The sequence below is a fragment of the Vigna angularis genome, chromosome 4 (assembly GCF_016808095.1).
Source record: "Vigna angularis cultivar LongXiaoDou No.4 chromosome 4, ASM1680809v1, whole genome shotgun sequence".
Taxonomy (NCBI): Eukaryota; Viridiplantae; Streptophyta; class Magnoliopsida; order Fabales; family Fabaceae; genus Vigna; species Vigna angularis.
This window is the reverse complement of record NC_068973.1, coordinates 38,201,209-38,221,615: the sequence shown is the minus strand read 5'-3', so window position 1 is coordinate 38,221,615 and position 20,407 is coordinate 38,201,209. Positions and strand designations below refer to the sequence as shown.

At 32.5% G+C, this 20,407-nt stretch overlaps 3 protein-coding genes across 10 annotated transcripts; 1 reads left to right on the top strand and 2 right to left on the bottom strand.

The window, feature by feature from the left end:
* The first annotated feature begins 782 nt into the window (after positions 1-782).
* LOC108331933 (protein NDL2) lies at positions 783-7,999 on the top strand. Of its 8 annotated transcripts, none has more exons than XR_008248419.1 (15): positions 783-1,003; positions 1,642-1,741; positions 2,801-2,898; positions 3,030-3,118; positions 3,643-3,703; positions 3,798-3,884; positions 3,958-4,035; positions 4,115-4,171; positions 4,273-4,328; positions 4,609-4,744; positions 4,844-5,069; positions 5,165-5,282; positions 5,627-5,668; positions 5,865-6,741; positions 7,016-7,999. XR_008248419.1 is itself a non-coding variant. In XM_017566961.2 (11 exons), exons 1-11 carry the CDS (start codon positions 902-904, stop codon positions 5,063-5,065), a joined length of 1,086 nt encoding a protein of 361 aa, XP_017422450.1. In that variant the 5' UTR covers positions 784-901; the 3' UTR covers positions 5,066-5,371. The 8 variants fall into 8 exon arrangements, 1 of the variants encoding a protein (XP_017422450.1); XR_001832455.2 differs by having other exon boundaries at positions 784-1,003; positions 4,844-5,282; positions 5,865-5,958; positions 6,072-6,741; XR_008248417.1 differs by having other exon boundaries at positions 784-1,003; positions 4,844-5,282; positions 5,865-6,271; positions 6,391-6,741.
* Positions 5,824-9,306, bottom strand: LOC108331932 (homeobox protein ATH1). The gene is made up of 6 exons (XM_017566960.2): positions 8,496-9,306; positions 8,339-8,405; positions 7,024-8,206; positions 6,430-6,782; positions 6,240-6,300; positions 5,824-6,157 (listed from the first exon to the last, which is right to left on the bottom strand). Exons 3-6 carry the CDS (start codon positions 8,131-8,133, stop codon positions 5,993-5,995), a joined length of 1,689 nt encoding a protein of 562 aa, XP_017422449.1. The 5' UTR covers positions 8,134-8,206; positions 8,339-8,405; positions 8,496-9,306; the 3' UTR covers positions 5,824-5,992.
* Positions 9,307-16,054: 6,748 nt separating this feature from the next.
* Positions 16,055-16,969, bottom strand: LOC108331142 (abscisic acid receptor PYL2). Its single transcript, XM_017565774.2, has one exon. It carries the CDS (start codon positions 16,799-16,801, stop codon positions 16,241-16,243), a length of 561 nt encoding a protein of 186 aa, XP_017421263.1. The 5' UTR covers positions 16,802-16,969; the 3' UTR covers positions 16,055-16,240.
* Positions 16,970-20,407: the final 3,438 nt, after the last annotated feature.

Below are 20,407 nucleotides of genomic sequence, written 5' to 3'. Positions count from 1 at the left end.
AAAATAAATATTTACAGAAGAATGAGTTTAAAATCTCAATTATATTTTCATACGGTAAATACTTTATTTTTGTTACTTTTATCCTAATGTAAAAATTAGTTTGTTTTTCCCCAAGAAGGATCGAGGGCGTTAATTTCAGTGTAATTAATTTAATTTCATGCATTATACAGCATGTAAGATAAATTTTATGATTAATGGAATTAATTCATGCTCTAAAATAATATAATAATAATAATAAATTTTAATTAACACATTTATTTCAATATTATGTGTACTAACTTAGTTATATTTATTTAGACTTATAATAACCAAACCCACATCTCATGTGGTATGCTCTGTATGGAATTTAATAATTAATATGTCCATAATTAATGTATATCATATGTCAATAATTTCATATATAACACAATTTTTATAAAGTTAACCATTAAATTATAACTACATATTGTTTTATAAACATGTTTCCCGAAATTTTATGAAACAAATAGTTATTATATTTTTATATTTGAAAATATCCATTTAATGGAAATGGTTAAAAGAGAAATAATTTAGAAGCTGACATGAAAGACCAGAAAAAAGAATTAAAAATCCAAATCGGGTCCGTTTGGACTTGACAGTGGCAATTTTAATGAAAAAGAAATATGTTAGTTATTAATATTTAAAAAGGGAGGGATAAAAAATGTGAAGGAAAAAGTGTCGGCTTGGGAACCATGGTTAAGCGAAGCAGAGTATGGGGTTAAGTAAGAGAGTGTTAATGAGGAGCGCTGGCGTGGCTTGAATTGAATTTGGCACGGGATGAGCGTCGGTGACTCGTGCGAGACCAGCAGAGAGAAAGAGAGAAATTGACGCATGCTAATGCTGAGAACTACCTATAAAAACAAGAATCAGGAGAAAGAAAGGAATGGAGTGTGAGTGGTTACACATTCACGACGCTATTGAGAGTGAAATGGCGGACACCGTGTCGGTGTCGGTGGACATGGAAGCCATTTCTCCTCCACCTGAGGTAACCAACGCTAACACTCACAAACAACCATTTCATTTCATTGCACTCACTTTAACTCAATTCTTGTTTTCATTATCGATTTTTTTAATTCATTCTGTTTCTTCCCTGTTTGATTAATTAAAAACTACGTCCTTCTTTTTCCTTTCATAATGTTGTTGAATTGCTTCAGAAGCTCACTGAATTCTATTAAGACATAATGGAATTTTTAAAGCTTTCCAGTGAATGAAGATTTTTTTTCTTCTTTTTTTTGTTGGATGATTTCCATAAATTAAATAAATTGGATTTGATTTTAATTTTTATAATTGTCTTAATGGCTATCACCAATGAGATTCTGGCAGGTGCAGATTGATATGTTTTTATTTTTATTTTTCTTAACTTGCAGAGTGTCAGCCTTCAAAGATTGTTGGTTTTGTTTTCATTTTTTCTTTTTCAAAGTGAATGGGCACCCCTGAAAAACCAGAGGATTTACACACTTCTCTTGTCTATGCTGGAACCTTACATTAGATGATGTAGTTATATTTTGTTGACTCTTCTTTTTGCTGTTAAAACATGAAGAAGGTGTTTTATCATATTCTTATGTGGTTTCTTGTGAGTATTTTTATGCGCTGTTCCAGATTAATGAGCTAGTCTTTTTGCAGGAACATGTTGTAAGAACTCGCTATGGTTGCGTATCTGTTGCTGTGTATGGGGACCAGGACAAACCAGCGCTAATCACGTATCCTGATTTGGCTTTAAATTGTAGGTATCATGAAACTTTTTCCATAAGATGATTCTAGCTAATGAGTACTCATTTTAGGCCGTTACAATATACTTTATAGCATGGTTATATTTATCCAAAGAAAAACATCTATTACATTGGTATTGTGTTTTTAATAAAATAAATGCTTTATTTAATATTACTTTTTAGTTTATTTTTTTTTGTATGTGTGTATATGAAAGGGGTTAAGTTATGAACCCTTTTTCTTTTCTTAATTTAATTATTATTTCATTAACTTATTAGAAATAAAAGAAAATAAAAGGTAATGACTGTATTCTTACCATAACTTATTTCCTCTTACTATGTAAGGCATTGACTAAGAAATTAGTTTTTTATTCATTAATATGCATTCAAGTGCATTTCTTTATTATTTTTAATGAATTACCACGTGATTTACAAAATCTTTTTATTTATTAATTGGTGTGGTTATGTATATATTTACAAAAAAAATGTATTTAACCAAAAAATTATTCTCATTCATATATTTGTTTTAATCAATAAGTTGAGATATGTCTCTTTACATTTAAGCAGAGATTCAATGATGTGGTATTGGAATAATGGTAGTTTTGTGTAATTAAATTATGGTGCTACTACAATCCCATAAATTACAGTGGTTTGTGTTCAGTAAGCAAGGGACCCTGTGATTTACCAATATAATGGTTATAAAAAAAATTAAAAAAATAAAGTTTTATACATAAAATGTCGTAATATAAAGCGATGTTTTATGTCTTTGCTTACATTGAGCCTCTAGTTTTTTTATAAACACTTCTAAAAAAGAAAAATAAGAAAAAAAACTTTTTTATAGGCTAAAATTAGCTTATACACCAGTTAAAAATAAAGTAAAAAATTATAGAAGCTACATAAAAGGGTTTTTACAAATTAAGGAATGGCTTAAACTAATTTTAATTAATACAATTTTTTTTTATAATTTTTCTTATTTTTTTCTCTTAAAAATATTTATGAAGAAGTTTGTCCAAACTACTGTTTGTCTACTTGACAAATCAATAATCTAACCATTTTCTTGCATGTGGTTTCATCAGATGTCTCCTGCTTTCAAGGGTTGTTATTTTGTCCAGAAGCCTGTTCGCTACTGCTTCACAATTTCTGCATCTATCATATTAGTCCACCTGGACACGAGGTCTCTAACTTTATTTCTTGAAACTGTAATAGGCTGTTTCTTGCTACTTATACCAACTCATTTTTAAATATTTTTAATTTTGGGTGTATCTCAGCTTCTTATCATTTTATACTTTTCGTTAATTATTGCAGTTGGGAGCTGCTGCCATTGATACAGACCGTCCAATTCTTTCTGCCGACGACTTAGCTGATCAAATAGCAGAAGTTCTTAATTATTTTGGGTATGTTTCAGCTCACGATCAATTTCTTTCCATTTAGTTCATAGTATAAAATTTTAGAGGTAGTGAAGTGGAATCAAATGGAAAGATAGGGTATGGAATGAAATATGAAATAGAAACAGATTCGTTCCCTATTGTTGAAAATTTAAAATTTCAGTAAAACCTTTATTTCCAAGTAACCAAGTTATGGGTTGGTATAGTGAATGTAAATTATTCAGTATAGAAACTATGCTGCTTCCTTCTTAATCTCTTACTCTCTGAAAACCTTTAACTCCTAAACAAGGGTCTTATTCCCTAATCCATCCTTTCCAGCTCCAGTCCCCTTAGCATGAAGACAAATGTTAGATTAATCTCAATTTGGCTTCAATTTGAAATATTTGTTTGTTTTTCTTTTAATTTACTATATTTGCAACTGAAATATCCTTCCGTTTTGCATTAAAAGTGACGGGTTTATAACTTGTGCAACTGATCGCGTCTCCTTGATCTTGAGAAGGCAATCTAATATATTTCTCCTCTCTCCTTTGCAGTCAGAGTGCAGTGATGTGTATGGGAGTAACTGCTGGGGCTTACATTCTTGCCTTATTTGCTGTGAGTCTTTGTATATATACACTGTCTCTCTTTCTTTTTACTATTCTTAAATGGCTGAATGGGATTTCACAGATATTTCTTATTTTAACAACAGGTGAAATATAGACACCGTGTTCTTGGTTTGATACTTGTTTCCCCATTATGTAAAGCACCATCTTGGACTGAATGGCTGTACAATAAGGTTCTTTTTCTAAACCTGAGAGCCTTTGTCTCTTTGTGAGATACCACCTTTTGCTAAAGACTAATAATTGCAGGTCATGTCAAATTTACTCTACTTTTACGGCATGTGTGGGGTGGTTAAAGAAATATTGCTAAACCGATACTTTAGCAAGGTATGCCTATTCCTGAAAAGAAAATTTCCCCTTCCTTCAGTGTGCGAGGTTGAGTCATTAACTTTATTGGTAATGATAGGAAGTTCGAGGCAGTGACTATTTGCCAGTGTCTGATATTGTTCAAGCATGCCAAAGGGTTAGCCCAATTTATCTTACTAACGCTTCCATGTATGGACTGGTTTGTTGGCATTTGAAACTGAGGCCTTGCCTGACTCTCTTTTAAATATTTCTTGACAGTCATTGGATGAGAGGCAGAGTTTGAATGTGTGGCGGTTCCTTGAAGCGATTAATGGGTAAGATAACACTTCAAAATAGTGGTTTTCATCCAACTCGAAAGTGACTATCTATTTTAATATACATATGTATGAGTTGGGTGGTGGTGGGGGTAGGAGTGGAGTTGCTCTCAGCATGGTATCAATTACTGCTAGAAGTCAGTCGGAGATTCAGAATTTAATTACACATGCACTCGTTGTTAATTTACCAGTTTTCATGCATAAATGCATTTGGTGACGCTCTAGTTCCACATGTTATGAAACAGCAACATAGCCATAACTTTGTATTGGCATTTTTCAGGAGACATGACATCAGTGAAGGATTGAGAAAATTACATTGTCGTTCACTAATTTTTGTGGGGGATATGTCTCCTTTTCACTCCGAGGCTCTCCACATGACATCTAAGTTGGATAGACGATTCAGTGCCTTAGTTGAAGTGCGTAAGACAATTCATATTCATTTTAATTTGTGAGAAGAATGTGTTTATCAATAAACAATGAACTAGATTTAATAGCTATTGTGGGTGGAAGTGCAGGTTCAAGCGTGTGGGTCAATGGTAACAGAGGAGCAACCTCAGGCCATGTTAACACCGTTGGAGTACTTTCTCATGGGATATGGCTTGTACAGACCATCTAAGTTGAGTGTCAGCCCAAGAAGTCCCCTGAGTCCCTCTTGCATTTCTCCTGAGCTTTACTCCCCGGAGAGCATGGGTTTGAAATTGAAACCAATAAAGACACGAATTTCAGTGGAGATGTAGTACGGTAGTAGTCGTAGATGAATAAAGATTAGCACCTATTTTGTATTTTGATTGTTGCACAAGTTTATAGTTCTTTGTTTTGTCAAAATTCTGGTGAAGGGGGCCATGTCATTGTAGATAGATGGAGACGAACAGAGGATCGACAGAGGAAAGAAAAAGGGGGAAGAGTTTACTTGAAAGCAGCTATAGTCATTCTTTCATTTGTGTAGTCATAGACGTAAGTTAGCTAGTCTACATACATAGTTGCTAAAGCTTCAAAAGTGTTATTTTTGGACAAATAAATAAAAAAAGGAGTTTTTGTTACAACTGTAAAGCTAAAACGGTGGGCACACCATTTAATCTTACACTCAATTCCTTTTCATGTCGGTATCTTTTTACCTGCTGATACTTATAGTTTATTTATCCTCAAGAGATTCCTGACCCTGAAAGGCTGAAGTGAAATAATGAAAGCAACATAGGATTTTGTTTTCCTGTTAAAGGAGTTAAGAAATTAATTTGTAAAATCATAGATAGTATATGTAATAGTTTTTTCTACAATGACGAACTTGATAGTTCTTGCAGGTATGCCCAAACCTCCATGGCATGACTAATGGCGTCAACCTGGTACTTTGCCTTAACATGAGCCTCTTTCAATGTTGGACTTTACCTTCTTAAGAACCTAAACCGCTTTTACGGCTTCACCCATTTACTGGTGCATCGCCATGGAATAAAAAATCAAGCCAAAATAAGTCGAGTTCTAGAACGGATGGACAAATAAATGTCGTGAAATTTTCTAACATTCTATTTTCTTCATGGACAGGACATCCTCATAAATAATATACCCTACCTACCATGCAAAACAATAAGCTCAGATTTTGGCCTCAGTTCTGTTTTCTATTTGAATAAAGAAAAAGGTGCTTTATATCGTTATGCGACTTTGTTACACCTTTAGTTAACATTAAACCTTTGATTACTCATGCTTATCCTGTTCCCATGGTTATTCTGGATTTCTTCTTCATTTCGACAGGCCTTTCTTTTGTTCATTTCAGCATACATCTCTTCAATCATAGGTTTCCACAGCCGCACACGAGCATTTATAAACCAGTTGGATACCTGAGTTTCAAGACACAACCAAGCAAGCATATCAGATCGTTCATCTTTGAACAAAGTAACAAACAAACAAGTAGATAAATACCTGACTTCTAGTCAACCCACTTTTCACTGCAAGTAAATGCTTCTCTGCATCTTTCGGATACCTGAAATCCATTAAATGATAAATAAATACTTTCTTTACATATATTCTTTAAATTCGTTTCATGGATAAAACTCTGATGATTGAAGTATAGAGCCAGTCCAAGAAGGCATATTGCATATTTGAAACTCACGGGTGTAGGAAATTCTGAAACATCCATGCCCGTAGAACCGAGACAGATCTTTCCGGCAAGCCTCTCTGGGGCCTCCACAGCTGATCTTTTCTTTTCAACTGCTGGAGAGCCCATTGCTTTTGAAGGAATGAAGTTTCAATAGACCATTCACTGTCTTCCGTGCACGATTTTTTGAAACTTGATCCCATGGCAAGAATGTAGTTGCTAATCCTCTCCCGTAAGTCCTTGTAAAGGACAGAGATGGTTTGAAGAGCAAAATGTGCATGTATCTGTGGGTCCAGCTCGGTAGCTGCATGGAATGCAGATACAACAGTATGTATCTCATCCAAACACTGGCTGTATCGACTGTCCACCTGATTAAGAAAGAGATACTAGTTAGTTGTATGACAATATTTCACGATGAAAACTTACATGTTCTACTCTTAAACACCTCTACTTATCCGTTTTTTAGACCATTATTATGAACCAACTTTAGCAATTTATATACCATCCATGAATCTGAACGTGGACAAGTGCAATGTATTACTAACATGATTCTGTCCATGACCATAATTAATATGAACATCAAAAGAATTAATTTATGCAGTGTCATACCAGTTGTAGAAGTGCCAGCAGTTGAGCTTTCTTAGATTCAGCAGCCTGCCTTTGCAAAGGAGACTCTGCATGAGATTCGTAAACAGAACTTGCATTGTGATCTGTCAAGATGTTTCTCTTGGGTGGAAACGCTGAAGTTGACTTGTGTCCACCTGCTCTATTACCAGGGGCTGAATAGTTTAACTGTTCCAGATTTTGAAATGAATATCTTGCAATTTGAGCAAGTATCTCTTGAATCCCAAGAAGGTATCTCGATTCCAGTACTTCCGGTGAAATTTGTGCATGTTTATTACCACCCAAATTCATAGAAATTTCCCTACTACTGCTGCAGGAAATGGTTCCATTCATGCACGGGGTCATATTAGAGCAAGTCACGTCTGAGCACTGTCCTGCGGCTGTAGATGTTGCAAGACTCAGAGAAAGTTCTTTACTAAAATTAGAGGAATAGTGAGCATAGTTGGCCATGTTTGCAACGTTTGATGTTGCCCATACATTTGGATCCAGGTTTGCCACAGAAGAATAGGGCTGACAAGTTCCATCATTCTCTGGAGCTTTAGGAAATTTGTTAGCATTCCACTTACTAGGAATTTCATTGTAAGCACACTCCTCAAAAGTTCCAAACCAAGGGTTTGAAGTACCATGCAAATTGTTGAAGAATACCTCTAGTGCCCCCGTGGAAAAGATTGAGGGAGCTAGGGCGGCGGCTGAATTCTCCAAATTTTCTTCAAGACCAATTCTATCAGCAAGAATGGCAGCAAGCGAAGCAGGAGTGAGGGGCACTCCTCCAACTAAATGCTCTTGAAACTCAGAGTTCGCCATGGGATTTGAGGCATCTCCCACAATAGTCTTTCTCCGTGATGTAACTAATGGAGTGGAGTCAGCAATAGTTGATGGACTAATGAAGCAAGCATCAGCATGGACATTACTTGTAGGTTCACCTTGCTCTCCAGAAAGCATTGAAATTCCATTTATGATATGGGATTGGTTGTTAAGGTCAAGTGAATAGCACTGAATGAGAGGATTTGAGGTGGGATGCTGGGATATTTCATCTATTACTGTAGCACCTCGACCAGAAATCTCCAGTGGAGCGATATACATATCTCTCTCCATCAAATAACAAGTAATTAATAAATGAGGCTATTGATTTAGAAGTTGTCTTCCAGAAAAGGTTTACTTTGATAAACTAGAAAACAAAATTGAAATGGATAAATAAAAGATAATCAAAGAATGCTTTTAGATTAGTTATAAAAATATCAACTGACAGACAAAAGACGTCAAGTATCAAACCAAAATGATGCGAGCTAGCAAAACCGACCTTCACTTAATCTGCAAAGGAGTAACACTTAACAACTCCTTGCCAATATATGTTGTCTTTGGAGAACCTACAAGAATGTGAAAGGAAAATGAAAAAGAAGGCTATATATTTGTTCAAAAGCAAGAAATAGAAACCAAGGCATTCCAAAGTTGCTTACACCATGCCAAAAAAAAAAAACAATACCAACACGAAAGTTGTGTTGGTTTCTTTTGCATGAACAGAAAAATCTTTTTCTTCAAGCGTCCAAAGCCCAAAACAAGAGTGTCGTTTCCTTAGACCCCATCAAGCTTTCCTCTAGTCTTGCACATTAAAGACAAGAAGTTGAAGAAGAAGAGCATGGAAAGGAAAAAGTGAGTCAAAGTCGAAAAGAGAATGAAAAAGGAAGTGGGGATGTTGGAGACGAATGGAAATAAAAAAAAGCCATAAATTAAGAGGGAAAGGTAAAGAGGCAGAAAAGAGGGGGAGATGGAGGAGAAGGGTGAAGACATCAGTGTTTGGTGCAGTGGCACTCATTTGTGTTGCAGGCTTTACTGGGCCCATGTCTTGGCTCTCTCTGATCTCTTTTGTCCTCCTCAACACCCCTTATTATCTGTTTCCCTGCAATCATCATAATCAAAATATATGGATTCTCTCTGTTCAAACTCCTGTTCATGGCAGGTAACCTCAGAAACATATTTCAGAGAAAGCCCTTTGCTTTTTAGCTATTTTAATCCGAGAAGGCTAATGTGAGGAGAAAGGAGAGTAAATAAAGAAATGGGGTTGCAAGCTTTTCCGTCAGAATGTAACAACTAAGCGCACAAGGCAAATGAAAAGAGAGGGACAGGGAAAGTGAAACACTGTTGTTTTAGTCTCATGGCAGTGTCCTTTCTTGGTTTTGTGGTGGCCAGACACAGGAGAGGAGATTCAAAGAGTGATGTAAGCAAACCATCTCATGACGAACAATTTTTGGTAGCTAGGATGATCCTACCTACTTTTACATGAATTTATTGTTGTTATTTCCGATAAATGGATTATACTGTGCAACCGAATGAACCTGTTACAACTCTTATTTATTACTACTCTTATTCACTACCTACTTACCACATTTCTACCTTTGCATCACCAAATTCATTACTTCATACAGAATTCTAACTTTGCATATCGGGTAATTACCATACCTACACTCATAAACTCTCTCTATGTTCATCATGCAAATGCAAACTGTCAAAATAATAGACTTGCACTCTTTTTTCTGTTAAAAACTGTATCTTTACACTCTTTATTATTGAATAATTTGTACAAGTGGTTTTGTGGGACCCACGTAATTGAAGTTTTATATGATTTTCATTAATAAAATTAATATAGTGGTTGTAAATCTAGGTAACTTCTTTTTATTCTGTTATTAAATCCTAATGGTTCTTAATTCTTTACTTAAATGTAACAACACGCTTCTAACTGTTTTTTTTTATTAAAAATCACATATCTGTGATTTAATTAATTAAAGACCACTTCTACTACTATATTTATGCTAAAAATAAAAACAAAATGTTAAATCAATGGTGGTTATGATGATAATTGTAAATATTTAAGTAATTTGAAATTGTGACTGCTTTTAGATTCGAGTACGTTGTTGGCTTAGTTAATAAGTGAAGTCGGCATAGAAAAAAATATATATTTACTTTGTCCGTGACTTAAAATATAATTGACAAATTTATAAGTTAGTTTAGCTATTAAAACATGTTTGTGAGTTTTTTTAAGGTTTTCTTAACTTATTTTAGCAAACTACCACAATTAATTAGCTCAAAAGCTTTTTTTTTACCCTTGTTGATTTACTTGAAATATTTTCTTTTCGTTTGGAACTATTTTACTCAACTTTCATCCAAAAAATCTTATAACGTGTTCATTAAGAACGTGTTCATTTTGGAGAGATGATTTGAAAGAAAATAAGTGAATGAATTTTAGAAGATTTGAAGGTGAATTTTTTTTGTGTTCACTTTAAGAAGATGATTTGAAAGAGAATGAGTGGATGAATTTGAGAAGATTTAAAGGTTAATTTTTTGTTGTTTATTTGAGTGGATTTGGATGTGAGTGAGAATAAATTTTAAAATAAAGTTTGTGAGAATTAATGTTGAATTTGACTGATGTGACAGATAAGAAAAATAATTTAATTGATAAAAATTAAAGATTACTAAAAGACTCTCAGTAGTAAAAATAATATAAAATAATAATTATTAATATTACATATAATTTTAAAAATTATTATAAAGAGAAAAAAAAAATTAACTTTTAAAATTTCATTATTACTATTACTATTACTATTATTATTATTATTATTATTATTATTATACTATTATTATTATTATTATTATAATTATTATTATTATTATTTCTTAATTTCTTAGTTGCATTGAAAATGAGAGGACAATATTGAAAAACAAATTCTTCTTCAACAAATATTCTTTAATCACCGAGATGAGGATCCGCAAATCACTGCTTTGAATTAATCTCAAATCTTTAAAAGTCAACACAATAAATTCCTGCAGATCCATCCGTTTAAGTAGTAAATCGTGCGAAGTAAATACATCATAAGAAATATTTCTAAAAGATAAAAAGTTAAATATATTTTTATAAGCTAAAATCATTTTATGCGTAGATTAAAAATTAGATAAACTATATAGGAGAATATTTATCATATAATTTATACACAAAATTAATTTTAGCTAAAAAATAATTTTATTAGAAAAACTTTTGCAAGACAACGTTATGTTTTCTTTTCTATCTTTCACGTTTTGTTCTTTCGCATTCTTTTATGTTCTTTTTGGATATGCCTACATAACGACAACACGTGTCTCAATAACATTCAAGTATCAATCTAGATATAAGACTTTAAATATTTGCTTTAAAGCCCCTAAAAAGGTTGTCTAGTATTTTTGTTATTTTTATTGCTAGTTTACTTACTTAGCATACTGTCTTTTCCTTGATGAATTGAGAAAACAAGTAAACTTTTTAAAATCCTAATTTTTTATGTTACTCTTTTCGCATTATTTTATAAAAATGTAAATTTTCCATTTTTTTATGATATTAAAAAATACCTCACAGAATTAATCAGGAGTAATTTTTGTTTTAACAATTTACATAGAAATAGGAAAATTATTTTTTCTGCTGCACAATTATTATTATGTGAAGAATTTGTGAGAGAAATACTATGAAAGTGTCATACAATTATTTTTTGTTTTATGTTTACTCTTTTGGGAGTTCTGGTCAACTAAGTTATTGGGTACTTGATTAGTTGGTCAGCACTGCAGAATTTGGACTTCACATGACTCATTAAGTAATGAATAGAGGGTGATATATGGGCTCTCTGTACCCATTTATATAAAAAGCCCATCAACTAGGCCAGGGGTGTCACAATGCTACCCACTCTTCACAAATGACAAGGTCATATCTGTATTGTGGGCCTCTTGGCCCACTAGCTATAATAATTCTTTAACAACTTGATTATTCTAGTAAAGAAAAAATACTTTGGGTAAAGTCATAAGTGTTTCATCCAACATCTCCAACATTTCATCCTACTCTCCAAACATTTCAATTTTAACTTTTTAACATTTTGTCCTGCACCTTCAACTTTTTCAAATATTTCAATTTTAATTTTAATAAATATTATTTTATTTTAATCTTTTTCTTATTAAAGACATTTTAATAAATATTTATTATCTTTTTATCTTTAAAGACATTTTAATAAATATTATTTTTTCATATTAAAATACCATATTTATAATAATCTAATTTAATTTAAAATATAAATATTATTTAATATAATTTTATATTTTAATAATTATTAAAATATGATTTATAGTATAATAATAGTTATATTAAAAAATGAAAATAAAATAAATAAAATAAAAATAATTAAAATAAAACTAAAATAGTAAAATAATAATAAAAATAATATAAAATTTGATTTAATATATTCAAATATATTAAAATAAATAAAATAGTTATTAAATTTTAAATAAAATAAAAAATGTTAAAAAACTTGTTTATGGGATATCTTAACAGTTTTGTTTCTTATTTAAAATTTAATAAATATTTAATTTAATTAAAAATTATAATATTATTTATTACATTTTTATAATTTAATAATTATTAAAATATGATTTATATTTTTATAATAGTTTTATTAAAAAAGTAAAAATAATAATAACTAAAATAAAAGTAAATAACAATAAAAATAATATTTAAAATCACATTTAATATACTTAAATATATAATATTATATTAAAATATTAAATTAAATAAATATTAAAATTTAAATGAAAAACAAAGTTTTAGAAAATTTATTAATCGGATATAGAAATATGATAATATATGATACAAACATGGATATCCGATTAATAAATTTTTCAAAAATTTGGTTTTTTATTTAATTTTAGTAATTATTTAATTTAATTTAATATATTAAATATGATTTTAATATTTTTTTTATTTTTATTTTTATTTTAGTTATTGTTTTTTTTTATTTTTTTAATAAAACTATTATAAAAATATAGATTATATTTTAATAATTATTAAAGTATAAAAATATAATAAATAATATTATAATTTTCAATTAATTGCAATATTTATTAAATTTTAAATAAAAAAACTGTTAGCATATTTAAAATTTTTGTTTTTATTTAAAATTTAATAATTGTTTAATTTATTTTAATATTTTAATATATCAAATCAAAATTTATATTATTATTAATATTTCATTTTTTTATTTTTTATTTTTTATTTTTTTTTTATTTTTTTAATATAACATTTATTATAATATACATCATATTTTAATAATTAATAAATATAAAATTATATTAAATAATATTTAAATTTTAAATTAAATTATATTATTATTAAGGTGGTGCAGAGTGTCTTAAATAAGAAAAAGAAGAAAATAAAAAAAATATTTATTAGAGTGCTTTAATAAGAAAGAGAAAAAAATAAAAATATATTTATTAAAGTTAGAGGTGCAGGTTTAAATATTATAAGGTTAAAAGTGAAATTTTTGGAGATTTAGAATGAAATGTTGGAGGTGTAGGATAAGTGTCCAAGTCATAGACCTACCTATGTTGCTCCAGAGGGTTACTCCCTACACCACCCTACATTGCTTCGTGCACCATCATATTTTTCTAAAATTACAAAACTATATTTTATATTTTAAAAAATCCTACATCCTTACTTCTTATCTTCAACAGATATCGATATTTGTTGAAGAAAAAATTCTTGAATAAATGTGACCACATAGTATTTTTTTTTAATTTTTATTTTATTAAAATATTATATTTTAAATTAATTAATAGAATATTTAAATTTTTTTGTTTTTATAATATATTACGCAATTATATATATTTATTTAATTAAATAATTATTATTAATTTAAATAAATTATATTATTTTTTAATTAATTTTGTTAAACAGATATACCAGGTCCGTTAATAGAAGGAACAACACTTATTGAAGTTTTTTTTTAGTTTTTAGTTTATTAAAATATTATATTTTAAATTAATTTATAGTATTTAAATTTGTTTTATTTTTTTATAATATATTACATAATTATATATAAATTAATTTTATTTTATTTAGTTAAATAATAATTATTAATTTAATTTAATTATATATTTTTTAATTAATTTTATTAAACGGATATTAACGGATGTGACGACATGAATAAAAAAAATGAGGAATTGGAAATTATGCATTAATATTAAAACGGTTTTAAGTTTTTGAGAGTCTTAGTTTGATATTTAGTTATAAAAGGAAGGTACAAAAGAAATACCAAGAAAACAATTTTTTAAGAAAATAAGATAAACAATAAGATTAGGCCAATAAAACATACTAATGTACCATTAGAAGCATTATGCTATATTAAAATAGAAATTTTTTAAAATACATATAACGTTAATAATAAGATTATTTTTTAAAACTTATCTGCGATTAATTATATGTTTCAGCAATTAAATGGAAAAAGTCAGTGATGTTGAAAATAATAGATTATAAAATAAAATTGAACAATTCATACATATTTATATCTAAAATTTTCAAGTGTAGTTGTCAAGATTCAAACATAAAATTTGACTGAGACTGCAAAATATCTACACTCAGCACCCAGTCGGAAATGTCATTAACACCAATCAATCACTAATCACGTGCTTATATATCGCAATCATTTTTTTTCAGTTTTATCGGGATATAGTTGTAGTTGTTGTTTTGTAATGATATTTGGAAATTTAGCCTGTTATTTCAATGATTATTTTCCTGGTAGTTTATAAGCATAAAATTGATATATTTTTTATTCTTTTTTAAGGGAGATTTACATTTCTTACGTTTTTTTATTATTGTGAAGAAAAAAACGTATTGGTGAAGTAAGCGAAGAAATTCATAATTAATGAATATGTAACAAAATCAAATATTTTTTATAAACATAAATAATGGAAATTAAAATTTGAAGTAAATAAAATAATCCCGCGATGTAGTTTTACGCTGACGAGCATTCACAGTCACATGTTCCTTAAGGTTTGTCACAAGATTTTGTAACTTTTTGGTCTTGCCTTCAATTCGGGTTAACCCATGAACCACAAAGTAAGGTTTTATTTTAACCTCAACTACCTGTTACCTTTTTCTTCTTAAACACAAATAAATATCGTTCAGAGATTAAACAAGAAAAGAGTAAAAATCAACTATTTTTAAATAACAAATGTGAAAGTAAAGTAGTCAGTATTTATAAACGGAATTAATTTAAAACATACTATTAACATATATTGAATGCTTCTTAACCTGTTTCTTTCAAATTCAATGATATCAACTTAAACCCGTTTTGAATATAATTTTTTTCTGTAATAAAAAATAAAATAACAGTAGAGTGTGTTTGAAATTAAATTAAACATGTCTTTATTGAGCTTAACGACAAATTAATTTAGAATGTTAATAATTAGAAGTCTTCTTCCTTTGTATTTGAGACTTTGAGTACACGAAAGGCAGCAACAAACTCGCAAGTTGCAACGCAATAATAATAATCCATCCCCAACAACGCACGCAAATGTTAAATCATATTAATAAGCGATTACAATTAATGTCAAACATCCATCTCTTTCTGCCTCATCGTAATCTTATAACCTTAAATATTTCACCTTTTCTTAAACGTAATCTTTCTTTCTTTCTTATGTTTTATTTTTCCTTTCTAAACTTCCAGCCGGAATTCCAAATTAGCATGGGATCTTCGAGGCTATAACGTAACACACACACATACACAAAAGAAAAAAACCTTGAAAATGCACGGAATTCACTACATGCAAGTATAATTTTTTCTTTCTATTTCTATTTAAAGGGCGTAACAATCATAAACCGGGAATGGTTAATTAACTAACCAATGGATCAATACCAAAATCAATTCTTCTAATTTTAACTCACCAAGATTAGCACTCATTTTGACCATGTTTAATGCTTTCAAGTTAATCATGTCTGCCATCAAAACAAAGAAATCCTGTGTGTATTACTATATTTTCTAAAGAGTAAACAGAAAAATAAGACTACTTCATGTGTTTGAATAGATCGATTTTGTAGCAATGACTATTACTTGAATTTATGTTGATGTTTCTGCTTTCATCATCATTCTTTTCGATATGCAAAACCTGAACTGAAAATTTGGTTTAAAAATTGGAGAGTGTAGTTATAGTCTCACTATGAAGATGTTGCTGACGGTCGAATATGTAGTTGATTATATAAATGAGGAAGAGAGATACAAGTAAAGTATAAATTAACAATGAAAAGTTGAAGTTGCAAGGAAAGCATGGAGGAGCAATTAACCAATTAATAGTAATATATAATATATATAGTAACTAAGGTAGGAATGAAGTGAAGGTAGTGTGAGAGTGATATTGAACTTGATCAGTGCAGAATGGTAGCCATGGCAACCTCCCCAAGTTTCTGAAGGTTAAGCTTAACGACGGTGTCCGCAAACATCTTGGTATCAACTCCGGTGTTCCCTTCGGGAATGTCCACAACGTAGGATTCCAACACAACGGTGTAAACCTTACCGTCCTTGTTGAACTCGTTCACCGACGTCACGGAGCGGTAGTTGTGGAGCCTGTGCTCGCCGCCGACCACGCGGAAGCTGAGCAGGTGGTTGACGTCGTCGAGAATCTCGAGGCGCTCGGTGCTGGTGGAGGCAGGGAGGCCAGACACCACGGTGACCTCCCGGATGCTGCCGACGCCGCCGTCGCCGGAGCGCATGTTGCAGCTCTTGATGAAGTGCTTGTACTTCTGCGGGTTATCGAAGCTTCGAACGAGGGGCCAGACCGTGTGCGCGGGAGCCTCGATACGCTGCGCTATGATGGAGGTGCAGATTTTGGGGGATGGCGCGAACTTGTGGTGCGTGTTGATGATGCTCTCCAGTTCGGTGAATTCCTCTACGGTTAGACCTAGCTCAAGCAGTGCTTCTGAAGCCATAACGGTTAGTTTTCTTTTGATTTGGCCTTTGGGCTTTGCTTTGTGTGTCTGGTTTTTTGAGAGCGTTTCCTACTGTAACCAATGCAAAGGATGTTCGTGTTCTTCTTCTTCGTCTTCATTCATGAAAACCAGATGAATAGCGAACGTCAAATCCAACAACACGTTTCCTGACGTGACTCTTATTTATCTTTCACCCTTACTTTACTATGCCTCTTTTCTTTTAGACAGATATGCCCTCCATAATTTTTATTAAAATTATGAAACTTGCACTCGGATTTTTTATGTTTTATTGAATCAATTATTTTACACAATTTTGAAAATATTATTTGAATGTTTTTCATCTATTATATTTTACGAAAAACTAAAAATTAAATTTTAACGCAAAAAGTGGTGATAGAACGTGGAAGTGGTCGCAATCGATGAAAAGGAAAAGGCTGAGATGGAGATACGCGGTTCATGTGAGTTCTTTAACGAACTCTGACCCTCATATGGACCTACCATTCATTATGTTATGACCAACAAATTTGTGTTATGTTTTTGTTGTTGCAGTATAATGTTTTGTTTTTATGTTCATGAATCAAGTTGATATGGATGTTATTATATGTGATAAAAAAAATGAGAAATGCTTGATTAGTGAAAGATGAGACATGGACCTGTTTGTTTACTGTGGTCTCTCACTCTCCTCCGTGCATGCCTACCGGATGTCGAAAGGCAGGCCCATATTCACTACCTATAAATGGGCTCGCTTCGATTATAAATAAAGTGTGACTATTAGACATACTGATATAACTATGAACATAAAATTAAAAAGAACTTTAATATTAAATAATAAAATAATTATAAAAATAAAATGTACGATATAAAAAATAAAAAATGAAAAAAAAACTAATTATTATATACCATCATTAATATCTATAACTGTAAAAAGAAGCAAAAGAAGAAGAAAAACAAATTATCAGAGCTAATATTGTAAAAAAAAATTACCAAATATACCTAAGAAATTTACCAATCATAATAATGTATATGTACTCTTAAAAATTCATAATTTTAGTTCCTAATTTTGTTTAACTTTTTTATTCTTCGATTTGTTGCTATTTGTAACTTAGTTCGATTTTAAATTAAAAAATAAATACATTTACACTTAAACATTTGATTAACTAAGTAAGATTTGTTGACTAAAATTTAAAAATAAATAAATAAATAAGATTTAAATATACCCTGAATCATTATCAACACTTGGCACTCTCTCAATCTTGTAAAAGAAAGTCACATATATGAAACTATTCTCTCCTATATCACCGTCTCATGTTCAAAGTATGAGAAAGTTGTTTTTGTTTTCTTTTCTTTATTGAACTCCATGACTCAAAGACTAGGTTTATTGAACTCCATCTACATCTCCTTCTTAAAATATATCTATTTAAAAAATATATTGCTTAAATAAACTTATTTCTACTTTAATTTCTGTTTCGGTGTAAATGTTGTCCGGTGTGTCTTTGTTGCTCCTGGCTGTCTGGAACGCTTGCTCCTCTCCAATTGTTGTTGTTCATACTCGCCAAAGGAGGGGGAGGTACCTGCAAAGATACTCCGACGCTCAAGTCAGATGTGAGTTATGGAGCCTCAGCTCTCAATAGAGTAATTATGATACTGCTCTGAAATATTATTTAGGGTCTCTAGACAAAAAGAAAACGTACCTAGACTCTGGTCCTGTCATTGTATTTATAAGCAAAATAAAAATAACCACCTTACCTAAAAATGTGGTTAGTGGCTTGATAAATATCTTAACCGTTTAAGATATTTAAGATATTTTAATGAGTATCTTACTACATAACATGCCCCCCAAGTCCGAGTTAACCGTTCCGTTTTATGGACGTGGTAACTATAGGACTTATGAGTTTGAGGGAGGCTGTCTTTGCTGTATTAGAGAGCGTGTTCCTGGTTACTGCTCATGCGTGGATTGAACGTTTTAAAACAAGGATGACCGAGTGGTTGAGTTTGATGGTCCAAAAAGAGGCGAAAACGAACGGCAAAAAAGCTGGAGCGAGTGAGGCCGAACGTGAGGATACGTATGACCGAGCGGTATGGCACTGAGTGGCATGTGAGGCTAAGTGGTTGAAACCAAAAGGTCGAACAAATTTGAGGCCGAACGAGCAACTTCCTGAACGCTCGAAAACATGGATTGTCGAGCGGTGTCTGAACGCTCGTTTTTGAACGCTCGTTGATGTGAATTGACGAGCGGTTTTGTAACGCTCGTTGAAATGGATCGTCGAGCGACGTTTGGACGCTCCTTGACATGGATTGACGAACGGTTCTTGAACGCTCGTTGAAATGGATGGTCGAGCGATGTTCGGACGCTCGTTGACATGGAGTGACGAGTGGTTCTTGGGCGAACATAAGCTACGCTAGAGGAAGAATGATGGACGCTGTAGGCCACGGAAAGCCGAACCGTTGAGGCGGGTTGGCCGAACGTCAGGGAGAGTGAGTGTTGGGCGCTTCGAATCCGAAGGATGAGGCGAACGGCCGACTGTTTGGCATCGATGTTGGGTGAAGCGACGAACGCTCTAAGCCGAACGTCCGTGAGATCTAATGGCCGAGCGATTTGCCCCAAGAGAACGAACGTCGTTGGCGTCGAGTGGCCGAAGGTTATAGCGCTCGTAGCCGTGAATTGTCGAGCGTCCTCGAAGCCGAAAGGCCGAACGTTTATGATGAGCGAAGTGACGAACGCTCCAGGCCGAACGTCTATGATGATCGAAGTGACGAACGCTCTAGGCGAACGTCTATGATGAGCGAAGTGACGAACGCCCTAGGCGAACGTCTATGATGATCGAAGTGACGAACGCTCTAGGCGAACGTCTATGATGAGCGAAGTGACGAACGCTCCAGGCGAACGTCTATGATGAGCGAAATGACGAACGCTTGAGGCGAACGTCTATGATGAGCGAAGTGACGAACGCTCTAGGCGAACGTCTATGATGAGCGAAGTGACGAACGCTCTAGGCGAACGTCTGTGATGAGCGAAGTGACGAACGCTCCAGGCGAACGTTTAAGATATCTAATGGCCGAACGATTGAGTGTTGTGAGACCCTGCATGACCGAGCGCTGGAGACCGAACGTCAATAAGAAAGGTCGAACGGTCAAGGTCAAGCTGCCGAACGTCGATTAGACGGATGGTCGAATGGTCGAGGTCAAAGATGGCCGAACGTTATTGAGACTGGTGACCGAATTGTTGAGGCCACGGATGGCCGAACATTGAGGCCGAGAGAACGAACGTGACATACGTCGAGGAGTGTATGTAGCCGTTGAATGTCGATCGTCCTCGAAACCGAAAGGGCGAAAACCTTTGAGGCCGAACGGCCGACAGCTTGGACGCTCGTACCAAGGGATTGTCGAGCAGTGTTTGAACGCTCGTTGACATGGGTTTGACGAGCGCTCGTTGAAATGGATTGACGAGCTGTATTTGAACGCTCGATGACATCGATTTGACGAGCGCTCGTTGAAATGGATCGACGAGCGCTCGTTGAAATGGATTGACGAGCGATATTTGAACGCTCGTTGAAATGGATTGACGAGCGCTCGTTGAAATGGATTGACGAGCGCTCGTTGAAATGG